Here is a 17,502-nt window from a genome sequence, read left to right on the forward strand (position 1 = left end):
ATAGCTCTAAATGACACTGGTATTCTCCTTTAAGCGCTACCTGCTCCATGAGCGCCACAGCCTGGCTGACCATGTGCCAGACCAGAGGGTGAAAAGAGAATTTTGCTCTTAGGAACTGGATGAATAAAATGAAACAGTCCATTTACACAGTAAAAAACACTTTCCACTCAAACCACTCTCTGGTTAACAAAGCTTCCTGCAATTGTTTAATGGGGTAATAGTGACAGCTACTAGGTTGACTCGGCCCTCAGGTGCCTTCAGAAAGTATTCAATCCCCTTGCCTTTTTCCGTATTTTGTGGTGTTGCAGCTGGAATGAAATCTGGATTAAAGTGAGACTTTTTGTCAACTATCTACACAAAATAGTCCCTACTGACAAAGTGAAAGCAGTTTTTAGAAAGATTTACAAATTTATTGAAAATGAAATACAGAAATTTCTCATTTAAATAAGTACGTAAGAGTCAAACTTTTTGGAAGCAGCTTTGGCAGTGATTCAAATCTTGGAAATGTTTGTATCAGCTTGGCACATCTGGATTTTGGGATTGTGGGACACTGCATCCCAGTGTTGATTTGGCTGTATATGTTTGGGGTCACTGATGTTTCAGAACATAAATTGGCACCCAACTGGAAAACAGCCAATCAGGAAAGGGGGAGGACTTAAATGACATCACCAATCAATAGGATACTCCCGAGTCCAATGAGCCATCACTCCTGTCAATGCAATTTTTCTATCAATAGATATAGACAATTAAAAAAATAGCAAATTAGGAAAAGGGCAGGGGCATACATTACATCTAATCAACGAAAAGCTCTGTCCAACAGCAATCACTTATGCCAATGCAACTGTAGGATCAAATGATTAAACATCTTAATGGGACTTGGGGATCAGTAGATATAGATGATGAAAAGCAGCATAAATTTGTTCAAATTTCTAGGACGATGAAAAACAGCCAATTTGGAAAGAGGGAGGGACTTAAATTACATCACTAATTGACAGGGAACTTTCTCTTGAGTCCGATGAGGTATCACACAGGTCAATGCCAGTTGGGGATCAACAAATTGTTATTTTTTTATGAACATTTTTTGACGAACGGACAGACCAACCCATGCTACCCTATTATGTGTGGCACTCCCACTGTGGTTATGCCCCACCAACAGAATAGACAGCTTTACAATTATGTACTTAGTCTACCTAAATGTGGCTCGGTGGGCTAATGCGGATCTATTTGGGGTCCTTAATATGAAATGGTTAGGGGACCCTGTTACAGAAGCACGTACTGTGAACCCCAAACGTCTCAATGAAATGCAAAATAAATCGTCACTGCTGGCTGGCTCTCTGCTCTTTTGGGAAGTGCTGATTGTAGTCCAGAGGCGATCTATCCAATAGCAGCCACAGTCTCGGTGCGTCCTCTCCAATCAGGGAAGGCGGACGGACGTTCTATATGGGTGAGTTAGATTAGTTGTTCTGTGTCCGCACACGGATACACTGACTCCATTCGGCGGTTTTGATTGGCTTTTATTGCCCCGACCGCCCGTGCTTACGTAAAACGGCATTAGAAACAATCTACCGGGGCGGTAAATCAAACTCACCCACTAGCTTCACTCCATGCTTCAAACGTGCTAACGTCTCTGGGCGAAGAAATCGTAGTGGACGGCACTGAACGCGGTTTTGCTGCAGGTTTGTTTTTGCAAGTATCGTCTTAGGTAGTTAGGAATATATCGTGGCATCATTGAGCCTGTACCTTCAGCTGTGTGCTGTATGAAACAGACTTCACCGCTGACAGACACGGAGTAACTGAATCGCCCAGCTCTAACGTTACATCGTCGCAACGTGTACACAGTAGACACGCCTCGTGAAGCAACCAAAAAGAATAGAGCGACTGGCTAGCTTAGCATATTAGGTAGCATAGCTAAATCATGTCAACTTAGTCAAACCTGCAAGCTAACCTCAGTTTACTGGCAGCCGAATCAGGTGACAAACAAGTTTCCCTTTTACGTGTGAGAACTGCATTGTGTTTATCGCACGGATCGGTCATTTTCCCCTGCATACACCATGTCCTCCGGTTGTTATTTTGGGTTTAGCAGAAGCTAAGTGAGTGGAGCTAGTGTGGAAAAGGCTCGATATGCAGTGCGTGATGAGCTGCATAACCACCATGGAGTTTTCCTACGAATAGCCTATTCTGGATCAAACTCATGCAAATGTGATTTTATATTTTGGGGAACGTTATCCAAGTATGCGGGGACTGTGGGTGTTGCTGAACAACTAGTTGGGTGCAGCTAATTTCGTAAGCAACGTAGGCATTGACAGCATCCCACACTACGGTAGCCAGGCCTCTTATGATTGATGCTTGCAGGGGAGCAGACATTTTTTGGAGTGAACTACAGTGGACAGTGCATGTAGGCTAGATACACTAAGGAGGCATGAGGCTCGAGTTACATCATTCCCTCTCAGGTTCTTAGATTAATACATCTGAGACAAAATTACCACTTGAAAATAACATGCTGTTAAAGTATTCTACTTATGATTTTATTGATTTTACTTCATAAGCCACACTTGTCAGTCAGCAGATATAATTCATCTGATGTGTCCTCACTTGTATGTGGCCATCCTGATTCATATTATTGCCTCTGCTTTTAGCAGATCCAGGGAGAGGAGCCTGTTTGCATTCCACCGCTGGTGCAAGACAATGGAGGCGGAAATCGAGCAGCAGGAAGAAGAGACCACATTCAGCAATACTGACACTAATGGTAAGATTATGCACAGCCTGTTTTGAGAAAGACACATAGTTATCATCAGTCTTCTTGAGAAGGGTGTGCCAACCAGTCAGGATCATAAAGGGACCTGCAAGAACTCCCAGAAAATTAACTAAGCCTATCTAATGTTGTCATGTGCAGCCTGAGCTACAGTATGTGGATATACTGGCTCATTAGTTCACTCTGGAAAAAAAGATCAAGAAATTTCTGGCTGGCACCACATGACATGTGGGCATGTCAGATGGTTGTGGGTTTCTCCTGTCCAAGACACCGCTGTTCTGGGGCCCCTGAGCAGATCTGCCCATGTTTTAATCCAGGAAGGGTACATGGTAGGGGCTGGACATCTGCCAGGATACAGTTGGCTCCTGAATAAAACTCATTCTGAGGGTGGAGCATACTGTAAACCTAACACTCACCCCCTCACATTTAGTTATCAGCCCTTCAGTGGCTATAGCTAGTATTATGATACCTTTCAGAGAGCCCCATTGGTTGCTTTTGCCCCTTCCATGCATTCTCTTCCAAACACTCTGGAGGAATCGACAAAAATTTTAAATCGGGTCTCCATTCCCAGTGAGGGCAGATACTAAGACTAGCAATTTTTTCACTTTTAAGATAAGATAAGATAAGATATACTTTTATTCTCCCAGTGGGGGAAATGTGTCTTGGACTCTGTATCACTTAATAAAAACATCAGTTCCATACATACAACATCGTTCACATCAGACAATTGTACGTACATACAGACATTGTCATCCAGAAAAAAACAATAACTTGTGTGTTAACTTACAACTTAACATACATATTCCTACATAACCAATAAAAAGAATGCAAAACAACCGATTGCACAACCCCATCGTATCATAACGTGCAATTAAGTTGTGCCTACCTCAGTTAAGTTTTTGAATAGTAGTGTATGTGTGTGTGTGTGTATATGTATATATATATATATATATATATATATATATATATATATATATATATATAGTTTCATCTAGTCATTTAAAAAAAATATTGCCTGTTGATGGTTCCTAATATAAGCGTCATGCCATCTTTGTCAAACTATCCTGTTATTTTTAGACTTTATCCAAATCCTTGCTCCCTCAGGTAAACGGCCAGCTGAGGACATGGATGAGGAGCAGGCCTTCAAACGTTCACGCAACACAGACGAGATGGTGGAGCTGCGTGTGCTGCTCCAGAGCAAAGTAAAGCGCCAGGCACACAGCGGGCCGCAGCAGCCTCCCATTCTGTCGTTTCTTTTCCATACATCCAAGTTATCTTATTTCTAAGGAAACCCCTCTGTTTCTCCACAGAATGCAGGTGCCGTCATTGGAAAGGGTGGCAAGAACATAAAAGCCCTACGCACAGATGTGAGTAAACTGATAAAGTGCTGCTGGTACTTCTGCAGCTGAGGAAAGAAATTGAGTTGGGTAATGCCCCCTCTGTTGCAGAATCCTCATAGGTCTTAAGGGACCCAACAGCTGCTCTATATGCTCATATTCCTGAGGGATAAAACTAAAACTCTAAAACTAATTTGTAATGAATTACCTAATACCTCAATTTGAACGCCCCCCTGCCCCGTTCATTGGATTCCCACGGAAACTGTCCCAGATTTGTTGCCAGTAATTGTGTTTTATTGTTTGACATCAGGAATTGACACTCGCCACAGCCACAGATCATTTCTCCATAATGACGTATCTATAGGTTGGCTCACGTGGACAGACATGGTTTAGATTCCTGTGGACAGAAATAGGGATGAAAGGAGGGGAGGGCTTGTTGGCCAGATCCTGGGGATTCTTTTGAGTCATGTCCTTTCGTGGTTTTCTAGTTGATTCCAGCACCCTTCATAGCGTTGAAGCTATGGCCTTGCAGATGTGACAACCAACCCCTCAGCCTCAAGCCTGAGCGTACCTATAGTCTGTTAAGCTTTGCACTGATGCGAATCTCTGTAGTGCTGCAGGCTGTTAAACGCTTGTCTTTGACCAGTTCAGACGTCCTGCTCTTATGCTCTCAACACAGTTTCAAGTCTCATTTTTTTTTCTTTTGGGACAAAGTATAGTGTTGGAGAATAGCGTGTATTCAATTAAAAATGTATTCCTTCTCCCCCTCTTCCCTTCTCCTTTACTTTTGTTATTTTTGGCCACCTTCCTCCGTTGCCCATGTACTGGATCGACATGCCCCTCCTGCGTTGCCCACCTTGACGTTGGCCCAACCTCCGCCCGCCCCTGAACGCCCGCCCACCTGACACTCCCGGTTGGCCCCGCCCATAAACCGTGCCCCTCCTTAAACGGGCACCTAACTTGACATCTTGTGATTGAATGCCCCTGCCCAATGCCAACCTCCTCCACCACAACCACCACAACCACCACCACCACCACCACCTCGGCCCATGCAGTACAATGCCAGTGTATCAGTCCCAGACAGCAGTGGCCCAGAGCGGTATGTCCCACCAGTTATTGCCTCACTGCCTGATTAGAACAGTGAAACACATGTCTTTGATAACCTGCCTTCTGTTTAATTTTAACATTTTTATATACATGATAGTATACTACCCCCGAACCCTCTCCCCCACTTCTAAGAGACGTGTATTGTTCCTTTTGATTTTTCTGTCTTCTTTACCCCACGTCCATTTTAAGCATCTCCATTAATTTAGTCTTTTTGTCATTCCAGTATAAGTCAAGTCGATTATCCCATACAGAGAATCATACAAAACCCACTACCAAGTATTTTTTTCCCCCGTATGGGTAGGAACACAGCTGTTGGATGTTGTCTTTCCTTGCTGTGATATTTAATTTTATCATGAAACTTGTGGAAAGCAGACATCTTTTTTTCTCGCTCTGTCCTTTGTGGCCCACCTGGCCCCCTACCTCCGACCCCCCCCACCCCCACCCCCACCCCAACCCCAATCCCCCCTCCCCACCCCACTGTTTTCAGCATCACTGTCCATGATCTCTGAAAGAGCACTGGCTCACGTCTGGAGGCTCCGCCCCCACTCTGTCACTCATTACTGTCGTCTCTTTATTTCATTGTGCTGCATCTCTTCTGTTAAATTTCTCTCAGGCCACATCAGATCAGAGCTGCCTGCCAAACCTCTCATAACCCCCCACCCCTGCTCCTGTCCTGCGCCACAGAGTAGTTGGTTACCACTCGCATCCCCCCCCCCCCCCCCCCCTCCCGTCCTCAACCCTCTGCTCTTTTACTCTTTTCTACTGCCCACCTCCCCTCCTTTTCACCCCCTGCCCCAAGCCCTCCCCCTCCCCCCCCCCCACCCCTCCTCCCCACCCCTTGTCACGAAGAGAAGGTGTGCTGGTGGCGCAATTGTCATGGCAAGTTATTGTTTCAGTTTGTTTCGTTCCTTTTCCCCAACTTGCTGGTGGTGGGATGGTTATAGAAGATCTCTCTCTCTCTCACACCCCCTCCCCCCCGCCTCCCCCAACTCTGTGTGGCCAGTCCCACGTTAATTTGAGCCCTTCTAAAGCTGCCCATTCTCCTCAGGCTTCTCTTTCTTTGTTGAAAATCAGATTAGAGTGAGTGCATGTCAGCTGCTCATTTTATCAGTCTAGTGTTGGGGAAAAGTCAAAGATGTGCGTAGTATGCAGCAGTCTAATTTTTCCTTGGTTTTTATTTTGAAACCTTTTCGTAAGTCTTTCTGTAACTGTTGGCTGGACTGCTTCTCACTGATCTTATATCAAGTTTTGTTCTGTGTTCTACTTTTTGTCCTCCTCCTTGTTATGCCTGACTTCCTTTTGGCCACAATGATTCCTGACAGGATCCTGAGTGTGAATGCCAACATTGACACTATTGGAGAGATTCTGCTGAAGATCATCCCTACTCTAGAGGAGGTAAGGCACCTTGTTAGTTAAATTTATGTTTACATGAACAGGGTTCAATCCAGCATCCAGTAATTCTGGAGGAGATCAATGACTTCTCAGAGGGTGTCAAGAGAAAACAATTATCCAAAGACTGCTTTACACACAGCAATGGACATGTCGGCTATTGAAATGTGTTACCTGTTGAAATTAATGAAATGAAATTTGAATTTGCAGCTCAGTTCAAAAGCACATGCTGGTTTGGCGTAAGTCACTGTTGAAGAGTTTTGGAGAATCTTTTTTTTTGTTTTGTTTTTTTTACCCAGGAGGGGTATTCTTGGAAAAAAAGAAGGCAGAGTTGGCCTGCCAGACAAAAGAGCTGAACAAAAATGAACACCCTGCTTCAGAACGTCCCATAAAGGTTCAAGGATGTTTAGGTCTGTTGATTAGGGAGGCAATGGAAGGCATTTGGCTTCATCCTGCGGTTTGTGAAACCACTCTTGAATTTGTTTAGCAGTGTGTATTGTGACATTGTCATCTTTGAATATGGGAGCATCATAAGGGAACAGAGTTACACCTGGTTCTGTAAAATGGCCTCATTCCTCCTTGGCCGTTATATGACCATGCAGAGCAATCAGCAGACCTAATGACTCCCATGAGATGGAGCATACCATTACAGATCCACCACCATATTTAACAGTTGGCAGACGTTCTGGGTTGAAGGAATGCTTCAATTTAAACTCATCTCAGATAAAGGGGAAAAAGCGAAAGATGACTCGTCGGAAAAAGTTACTTTTTTCCGTAGCTCAGGGCTCCTGCTTTTATGCTCCTTAGACCAGGTTATGCGTCTTACTGCTTTGACCTTGGTTACAAACAGTTACCGAATGGCAGCTGCGCCATAAATACCAGCTTTGTGAAGCTCATGATGTACAGCTTTTGTCAAACAAGTCACAGAGGTGGTGATTCAATCCTGTGGCAATTTTTGAGGCTGTAGTTTTGTGTTGTTTAGCAACTATTCTGTTAAGTCTCTGTCCTGTCGGTGAGCTTCGACTTGGCGACCACTCTTCCTCTTTGCTGATGCAGTTTGACATATGATATCGTGATTTTGTGATTGTCGTGATTTGTCGTGTTCTTGCCAACTTATAGGGCTGCCCTGATTGCCGTTTTACAGGCTTCGTTGGGATTTCTGAACGAACACTCGTTGTCAATAATAGGCCTACTTCTTCAAAATAATATTTAAAAAAAAAAAGTTTCTTAACTAGGCATTGCAACTGAATCCTCAAAGCCAGAAGCGCAGGTTAATTATTGCAGTTCAAAGTGCATCCAGTGAGTGGAGACTTTGTATCGATAATGTTGCAGGTGACAGACGACCCACATGAATGAATGTGCTGCCGCAGCACTCGTTTACAATCCTCTTTATTTTGATGTTGATTGAAAAGTTGAAATGACTGGTCCTGATTGATCAGTGGTCTAAGGCACACGCCATGTGGACGAGATGTCCTGGGTTAGAATCCAGCCCGGGACCTTTGTCTCGTTCCATCCCCTTTCTCTCCCAATCTTTCCTGTCTAACTCTATTTTGAACTATCAAATAAAGGTAAAAATGCCCCTCCCCCCAAAAATCTAAAAAGTATTTTTGAAACACTGCAATGAAAATGCAGCTTAGTTTTGAAACAATCATTTATTGACCAAACGCCTGTAGGCCTAGCCTAATGCCTAGCAGATTTTTCTTCACCAATACTTACAGATTTCAGATGTTTGATCAAACTTAATGTGCCCCCATGGTCCGCCATGGGGGCACTGAATTCAGAATTGTCGAATAGTTTGGGCCAGCCCTAATAATTTAGCAATTTTATGACTGATGCACCTGCAATCGGGGCATCAACTATTTGGCATCTTTGGAACATTGTTAATTGCCTCATGCTGCTTTGACAACTCATAAAAGTGTTGATTGTCAGACATTGTTTAAAGCTGGCACATACTGCTGATTTGCGTTCAACTTAATATGACTCGCCTCACCTTTGTAGTGATTTAGTTACTTTATGATTAAAGTCCTTTTTATGTGGTGTTTCTGTTATTTTGTCCACCCCCTGTATATTTTAGGGGTCGTTGGTGAAGTGCGGTGGCCTAGATAATCTCTGTATGAACATCCTCAACTGCAAACACAAACTTAACCCTGTGCGTGTAGTTGTTTATAATAGTGAAGGGAAGAGTTAAAGGCTCTATTGACCTGACTGATCTCCATCTTTCTTTTTCTTTAGTACCAGCATTACAATGGGATTGATTTTGACTGTGAGCTGCGCCTGCTGATCCATCAGAGCTTGGCAGGGGGCATCATCGGGGTGAAAGGTGCCAAGATAAAGGAGCTGAGAGAGGTAAGACGGGGTCCAGATTAGCAGGTGCCTCACCATGATGCTCTGGACTGTCAGTTGGCCTGTAGATGAATGATTAGGACAGTAATCCTTACAAGTATTTTGTGAATGTGAATTTTATAGAATAGAATAGAATTTTATAAATATGGTGTGAAACATTACAATATAGATTTTGTTTTTCTCAGATTGGACACATGGTACATTTTCCCACTATTGTTACTCTGTGCATCACTAGATCCTAAATATTCCATAATTGGGTCTGCATTTCACAATATTTTAGTTTTATTTTTGTACTGACCTTTTTAAAAAGAGGGTTTACATTACATACTGTGGAATTGAAAATTGTCGTTTCCCCTATTCTGGCAATGTATTCCTGTCTCTGTGCACTAGAACACCCAGACCACCATCAAGTTATTTCAGGAGTGCTGTCCCCACTCCACCGACAGAGTCGTCTTGGTGGGAGGCAAGCCAGAGCGTGTCATTGAGTGCATAAAAGTTATCCTGGAGCTGGTGTCAGAGGTAAGATTACAGCACTGAGATCTGTTGAAAGCCTTCACATACTTCAGACAGCGATCTGTTTTGTGTCTTGCAGATGTGATGATAGTTATGGCACTTGGATGTTAAGAGGATTAACATTTTGATGTGTCATTTGGCTCGGGTCAACAGTCTTTCACAGTCTCAGTTGAAAATTTTCTTTTTAAATCTGCAGGCCCCAATCAAAGGTCGTGCCCAGCCCTACGACCCTAATTTCTATGATGAGACGTACGACTACGGCGGCTTCACTATGATGTTTGAGGAGCGAGGCAGGCGGCCCATCGGTGGCTTCCCCATGCGTGGGCGCGGAGGCTTTGAGCGGATGCCTCCTGGCCGCGGCAGCAGACCCATGCCTCCCTCCAGGAGGGACTACGATGACATGAGTCCCCGTCGTGGTCCTCCGCCCCCCCCGCTGAGCCGAGGGGGGCGAGGGGGCAGTCGAGCACGTAACCTGCCTCTTCCCCCGCCGCCACCACCGAGAGGAGGGTGAGGGAGCGCTCACTTATTTATATGCGTGGTTCTCTTAGGCATAACATCTTTTGTGTTTTCCACATATTTCTGTCCCATGTTTACAGTAGCAGGTACATTGTATTTTTTTTTTCAACATTGTTTTCCCTGTCTGCCATTGTTTGCAGGGGAGACAGGTTCTCGCATGGCAGCTATCACGGCAGCATGGATGACAGACCAAAGTGAGTACAGAGTTTTACCAGTAGGATTGTAATTTGGTCTCTTTAAAAAGCAGAATGATAGATGCCAGTGAAACATTGCTCAGTAGCAATGTTGAAGCCCTGATTCAGAGTCTGGTCACTGGTCATCTGTTGAGTCCGCTTGTCCTTTCACACTCATCTCTCCAAATGGCAGCCTAACAGCACTGACATGCTTGAAGGGCAGATAGTGTTATTGAGGCTTCCTTTGCCAGGTCGCCATTGTAAATAAGAATTTGTTCTTAATGACTTGCCTGGTTAAATAAAGGTTAAATAAAAAAAAAAAACTTTGAGTAGGCAAACTAACTTAATGCATATTTTCTTCTGTCTACAGCGACAGACGAGGCCGACCAGGAGACCGTTACGATAGCATGGTGAGTGCCATCTGTATGTACAGGTGCTGCCATAATGCCAGGCAGCATGTTTGTAGCTGCTTAGTTGTGAGTTGTAGCTGTTTTGTTTGTGAATTGTGTGTATGTTTCAAAAGAAGTGATTGGAATTGTTTTTCTAGTGTAGTAGAAACACAGTGGCTTGGACACTGTGGCGCTTTTCACCGGGTATGCACACTGGCCTAGGCCTGTTGTTGCCTGGCAACAGTTGTCTCCTTGGTTACCATAGAGCAGCTGAGTACGTAGTCCAGAGATGCACCGGGCTAGCAAATGAACTTAAGTTGAAACCAAAGCAATTCCTGCACAGGTTCCTTTCAGGTCTTACCTGCAAGCAAATTGTTTCAATGAGGAACCAAGCAAAGAATACATTTGTGTAAATAAAAAATAACAGTAGTCAAATTCCTGATATTTAAAGGGTGATGAAGCAGAGAGAAAATGCCTATCTCCACCCACTCACCAAATTGAAAAATACAAAGTTGTGGGTGGCGATAGGATTGTGTGTGTGTGTGTGTGTGTGTGTGTGTGTGTGTGAGAGTGAGACGGTGTGGAGTCATGCCCCCTTATGCACTTGAGCTCATGCATGGCAGGAGAGGGGGAGCTAGGTTTGGTAACTTGATGACAGATGAATGTGGAATACCTACTAACACATCATTTCAAGAATATTTTTACTACTGCTAGTTGGTGTCAAAAAAACAAGATTTGCACATGAGATCCAGGAAGACAACATTATGTGATGTATTGTCAAGATTACAACAAAGATGGATGTATTGCATCATAAAATTGCCCTGAATATTGAGTAACAGCTGAAAAAAGTGAGTTTAGGTTTCATCCCCCTGTAAGGGCAAGCGTTCTGTGTTTGAGAAAGCCAGAAATGTCAGAAATACTTTCACTTCTAACCATGGACCTAACCATAACCAGTTCATAACTGCTTACACACTCACAGGTTTTCTTTTAGGTCAAGCTAATAGCAAATTTCCATATAACAGTGAGTTTACATCCACACCAATACTCTGATTACTGGAAGTAATTGGCTTAATGCAATATTTTGATTACATTTACATTGTTTGAAGTAACGTGATTTCTCTAATAAGCCAGTGTAAATGGGTTCATGTAATCGATTTGCTGTTGCTGTTTGCTTTGTAAATAAATCATCGGTGTTGCCTTGGTGAAATTAGGACTATTAACCATGATTATAGGAAAAAAAATCTCAGACCAACTGGTTTTCAGTCTTTTTGTTTGGAAAAATCTCAAACATAAAAATCTCAATCACTCAGAGTCAGCCACTTGTGACTACTTGCGAAATGGTTTAATAACCTATTTCTTAAGATGTCTCATCAGTCAATAATCCTCTTCGCAACCTTTCATCTTAACATTCGAAGTCAGGCTAAATACCAAAATCATCTTTTGCATTACTTATCTTCCATTAATTATGAATTTGCATTTGTGACTCTCAGAAACTTGGTTTCAGGAAAAATGTTCAACTCCCTAAAACAAAAATGATAAATGTCAGGTTTTGGTGTCTGTCTGGACTGTGAATCCAGTATGTATTTTGTCAATGTTTGCTTATCCCTCTCTGAAGAATAATCATACTAATGGCTTTCTCTCAGATATCATGAATGGGAAGCTAGCCTTCATTAATGAGGTTTGATCCATCTCCTGAGAGGGGGGTCATGGATATAATTGCCAGGATGAGAAATTCAGCAGCAGGTCATGATGAAATCAGTTGATGAAGGTGTGTCCTCCAATTATCAAGCCACTGACGTATATACTCTCAAAATCATTGGAAACTGAGGACATTCAAAGGGATCTTAAAGTTTTTTCCCTTTTTAAAGTAAAGTGGTCCCCTATTAAGTCAGGTGATCCAAGATCATTTAATATCCATCACCCTGTCTCTGTCTTTACTTGTTTTTAGATTCTAGAAAAGTTGGTGTTCAAATAAAGTGACAAAGAACTCAGCAAAAGTCGTGCAGAATTGCTTGGGCCTCCACGTTTCCCATCAATCTCATCTTCTTGTTCTTGGCTTAGGCTATAGTGGGCATGTGATCACCAAAATTAGACAATTGGAGAGTGGGAAAAATTTTTACCTGGTCTGGAGAATCAGGTTTTTTATTTGTTGACATGCTGATGGCACGGTCAGAATTTGGCTTAACAGCATGAATCCATGGATCCATCCTGCCTGGTGTCCATTGTCCAGGCTGGTGGTTCTGGTGTGGGGAATGTCTTCTTGGCACACATTGGGGCCCTTATTACCAGTACTAAACATTGTTGCTGACCATGTGCATCCCTTCATGGCCAATCTACCCCTTGTCAAACGGATACTTCCAGCAGGATAATGCATCATTTTCACAAAGTGCGCATCGTCCCAGGATGGTTACAGTAACATGACAATGAATTTATTTTACTACCCAGTTCCCAGATCTCAAACCAGTAGTGCAGTTTTGGGATGAGGTGGAATAGGATGTTTGCAACATGAATATGAAAACTGAAAAATACCTAGTACTACTAGTACCTTGTTGAATCTACACCTCAAAGAATTCAGGCTGTTCTGAAGGCAAACGGGTAACCAATACTAAATACTGAGAATATGTTTCATCACTGTGCAGATAACAAAAAAAAATTCTAATTGCATATTGTCAATATTGTGACATTACAAAAATGATTAGTTGTTGTGCTCAATGCATATTTTTACATCTGATCTTTTGTTTTCTTTTGTCATGGGTCCTGAAATGCAGAGTGGAGGAGGATATGGTGAGTGTTAATATTTAACTAATTTCTGCATGGATCTACAGTAAATATGTGTGTTTCCCAGAGCATTTGGGGGCAGAGTAACTTCTATGTCCAGGTGACTCTGGCCGTATTCTTCTCACCTGAGCATTGTCACGCTATCTCTTGTCAATCTCACTGTGGTGTGTCTTTATTCTTCACTTTCTTGTTTCCTCTCCAATGTGTTCAAAGACAACAATTCCTCCTGGGACCACTTTCAGTCCGGTGAGTGTGGATGGGTCATTATTGTCCCAGTGTCTCTTTCTTTAACTCAGTGTTTGTTTCATGTTGTTTTGTGAATTACATTCTTTTGTAAAAGGCAAATTCATGTTAAATGTGCCCCTTCTACCCCTCTCTCTCGTTCTCCTTCTCCTAGGTGGCAGAGGCTCTTACAGTGATATAGGAGGCCCGGTCATCACAACACAAGTCACCATCCCTAAAGATGTTAGTAAGACATCTATTTACACTCAAAATACATGACTTGAGCAGCAAAAGAGGGACAGAGAAAACAGATTTTTTACTTACTTTACTTACTAAATCCATTTGCCCCTCTGGCTGTTTTGCAGCTGGCTGGCTCCATCATCGGTAAGGGCGGCCAAAGGATCAAGCAGATCCGCCATGAGTCCGGGGCATCCATCAAGATCGACGAGCCACTAGAGGGCTCTGAGGACCGCATCATCACCATCACAGGAACACAGGACCAGATCCAGAACGCCCAGTACCTGCTGCAGAACAGGCATGTGCTCCCGTGATTTTACAAAAGCTGCTAATATTCATATTGGCGTAGTTTTCTCTTCTCTGCTGGCCTATTTGCACATCCAACACTAAGTGAAGTGGATACACACACACACACACACACACACACACACACACACACACACACACTTACATTTCCTAGTTGCTGAGTTGGAAAACGGTTCATGCAGAGAGTAGAACTCGCACAGTGTCTATTCTGGGCATTTTGTAACTTCGAAAGAATCATATGACACTGTTGGGAGTTCAAGGCTCCTTTTTTCTGATCTACTTTATTAAACACAATGATCAGAACAAGAGATCAGATATTGGAGATAAACTGAAGATATTGTTTTTACCCATTTCTTGGTAACAGAAACCAGTATTCTGTAATAGACTAACCTTTAAGGATGGTAGATTCCTATATTCTTCTATCTGAGTAACTATTTTTAACTTTATGTACATGTGTGTTGTGTTATTTGAATATGTCTCTTGTGTAACTTAATAGATGATTGCAAAATAATTTTCTGTGTAAGAAAACCTTGAAGCATTATTTCTATTGGCTAACTTACATGGCCACACCTATGGGTGTAGCCAAGAAGCTAAACACAAGAGAACACCTGAACCCGACTGATACTTTCTGTGAGCCTGACTCAGAGTCGGCGACAGCTTGAAGCATCGCTGTGTCCTGATAGAAAATAAATAATATATTTGGGAGCAATAGACAGCGCAAGTTCTGCTCTCTACATGAACTACTGGCACATCCAGCCAAAGCCTCAGAATTAATTTTTTACTTGGTAGCACTGGTGCTCCCAACCACAGGAAAATAGGAACATCAGCAAAAATTTAGGAGCAGCCACTAAAATGTATTGGCAGGGAAGGAAGCAAACTTTTCTGCCAGTAAAAGTGGGCTGGTGCACTAACCATCCAGGCACTTTAACTGTTTTACCAGCAAACTGGCTTTTTAAAATGGGACCTTCATATGAGGGTTTGGCCTAAGTCACTGATAGAGTAGACAAACCTACCAGCCACAGACAAACTTTTTTTTAATTTATTTTTTAATTTGTTTATTTGACAGGGACAATGCTCAATAAATATATTGTGCCAGATATAGCTGTAAGCTAATTTCCTTACTTTACCATTGTGTGGCTGGTGTTAATTTCCCATGCTGGCTGTAGGCCCAGCTCTTACATGATTTCATGTTATGCTTCATTCATAGTGCTAAATTGTTTAATCTCCATTATAATGGTGTAAGTTACCTAGTCTGTATGGACTACCCGAGTCCATACAGACAACATTCCATGACCCGCATGGAATGTTAAACAATCTCCACTTCCTATGTGAAATCTCTGCAGTTGTAAAGTAATCTAATGCATTCATAAGTGCTGTTGTGGCTGCAAGATAAGCTATATGTAAACTACAAGGCATAATGAAATGTGCATCAAAAATGCATAAAATCAACTTGACTTTTAGAAAACCTAGTAAAGCAATAGTTTCATTTTGTGATAAAATTTGCACTTACACTTAAGAATTGATGGTCTTGAAATTTAGCAAATCTTCCAAAGCTGACCAATTAGACCAAAACACACTTTAATTTTTTTATTGTTTTTGTTTTTATTGTTGTTTTGTTGTTGTATTTATTGTTGAATTCTACCTTGACAGCTGCTATCTGCTATAGGTAGTGAAAAGATGGCTTACAAAGGCAGTTTGATTTAAAATAAATAACAAAAAATAAATAAACACGGGCCTCCACGTTTCGTACCAGTCCCTTCATCTTGTTCAAGATCCAGTACTAATTCACAGCCCCAGACCAGATCATGGTCCATCGATATGTGAGAACAGTCCCAGCTTTGCCTCATTAGATCCCCACTTTCATTCTAAACCCAAGTCTCCTAACGTTTTCCTCTTTCTCGTGTTGTTTCAGTGTGAAGCAGTACTCCGGTCGGTTCTTCTAGAGAGGGAAGAAGAGTGAAGCCATGCTGCCATAACCGATTGCTCCTTCTATTCAGAGCCTACATTCCTCTGCTTTGAGTAGATGCCCCCGCCCCCCCAAACTACCACACAAACCATCATGATATATTACATATTTTATTTAGAGGAGTTTTAAAAAAGAAAAAGAATCTTAAGCTGTCAAACAAGGAGTCGATAACCTTTTTTTCTGTGCTGGTGTTCTTTTTATTATTTTTTTTTTTTTTCTGATTCTTGTACTGTAATTGAAGTAAACTCATCTGTGTGATAACTTTCGGTCTTGTGAGCCGCCCCCGACCCCCATCTCCCCCCCCTTTCAGTACAGCATGCAGAATGTAATCTTGTTTTGTAAGGAACATTATATTATTTTTAGTTTTTCTCAAAATGCTTTAGCACATTCTCCAAAACGAAGATGCATGGTCTCAAAACGGTAAAAATAAAAAGCCATTTAAGTGAACTTTAATTTTGCATAACATCCCAGTTCCACTGTAACATGAACTGCTTTTTTGAAAGCATGGGCTTTAGTTTGGAGAAATGTGCCAGTGTGATGTAGGAAAAACTAAGAATTTTTTTTAAGAATTTGTGTTTTTCATTGAAAGACAAGGAGCTGTATAAAAACGTTTATATGTGTGTGTATATATATACATATATATACAGTAATTTCAAGAGTGCTAAGATTGGCCCAGATTTATTCTAACTTGTTGGAAGGACACGGGCCAAAAGAGGTTTGGTAGTATTTTTTTTTTCTCTGTGTGTTTCTGATTTCCTTTCTGCCGCTCATCGGGACGGACTTGCTGTAATGCATCCTTAATAATTGATCTGTCGGATCCATTTATTCTTGCATAAGTGTTTTTAATTTTGTTCAGTCAGTTTGTAAGCATTTTTAACATTTTCAGTGGGATCTCTTTAAGATGCTGTTTGATGTGAGGGGCGTACAGCTTTGTGAGTCCATGAGTGGTATGTCCTGTCTGGTCATATCTATATCTCTATCTCTGATGTCTGTAGTACCTGCTGCAAGTGTTGAGTAAATAAAGTCTGTGCCACATTTCACTCGGCGTGTGCTGCACTTTATTAGAGGAAAAATATGAGGAATATTTTCTCTATTATGCCCATAGGAATATATTATGTTTTCCTTGGACTTAAGCAAACGCTTGGAAGACATCTTGCTGCACCAGTGTGTTAAGTGTAATGCATCTATATTATATTCTTCTTGTGTGTTTATGTTGCACATACTCAATTCAAATTACAGGCTAAAATCTCTCTTTTCCTGGTTTTCCTTTAACTATATTGCTACCCGAGCGACAATGTTCTCACATGTATCCGTCGTTTCTGTTTACCACCGGAAATTTGTTGCCATGTAATGTAATACTGGACGGACAAGCCCACATGAGCCTTTCCCATCAGAGCACTGCCCTCCGTCACATGGTCTGTTTTCACCCCGGACAGACAGACAGGCGGGCAGGGAGCGGGACAGGGTGTTGTTC

General features: G+C 42.2%; 1 protein-coding gene across 6 annotated transcripts; it reads left to right on the plus strand.

Annotated features, from left to right (window-relative positions):
* Positions 1-1,583: 1,583 nt before the first annotated feature.
* hnrpkl (heterogeneous nuclear ribonucleoprotein K, like) lies at positions 1,584-17,068 on the plus strand. 6 transcript variants are annotated; one of them, XM_071894925.2, is made up of 16 exons: positions 1,584-1,676; positions 2,637-2,746; positions 3,857-3,954; positions 4,063-4,119; positions 5,145-5,188; positions 6,519-6,591; positions 8,818-8,931; positions 9,319-9,447; positions 9,638-9,948; positions 10,098-10,151; positions 10,501-10,540; positions 13,288-13,303; positions 13,511-13,543; positions 13,695-13,762; positions 13,885-14,054; positions 15,975-17,068. In XM_071894925.2, exons 2-16 carry the CDS (start codon positions 2,686-2,688, stop codon positions 16,003-16,005), a joined length of 1,299 nt encoding a protein of 432 aa, XP_071751026.2. In that variant the 5' UTR covers positions 1,584-1,676; positions 2,637-2,685; the 3' UTR covers positions 16,006-17,068. The 6 variants fall into 6 exon arrangements, with proteins under 6 accessions (XP_071751026.2, XP_078144752.1, XP_078144747.1 ...); XM_078288626.1 differs by having other exon boundaries at positions 1,616-1,676; positions 2,640-2,746; XM_078288621.1 differs by lacking the exon at positions 1,584-1,676 and adding an exon at positions 1,728-1,970.
* Positions 17,069-17,502: the final 434 nt, after the last annotated feature.

This window comes from Centroberyx gerrardi, chromosome 2 (genome assembly GCF_048128805.1).
Source record: "Centroberyx gerrardi isolate f3 chromosome 2, fCenGer3.hap1.cur.20231027, whole genome shotgun sequence".
Taxonomy (NCBI): domain Eukaryota; kingdom Metazoa; phylum Chordata; class Actinopteri; order Beryciformes; family Berycidae; genus Centroberyx; species Centroberyx gerrardi.

What these genes read in the sequence shown, in the direction of transcription:
- hnrpkl (XM_071894925.2), top strand. Translation starts at nt 2,686, where the DNA reads ATGGAGGCGGAAATCGAGCAGCAGGAAGAAGAGACCACATTCAGCAAT. An exon ending in CTGGGACCACTTTCAGTCCG is followed by an intron (nt 13,544 to 13,694) that starts GTGAGTGTGGAT and finishes TCCTTCTCCTAG; the next exon opens with GTGGCAGAGGCTCTTACAGT. An exon ending in CAGTACCTGCTGCAGAACAG is followed by an intron (nt 14,055 to 15,974) that starts GCATGTGCTCCC and finishes GTGTTGTTTCAG; the next exon opens with TGTGAAGCAGTACTCCGGTC.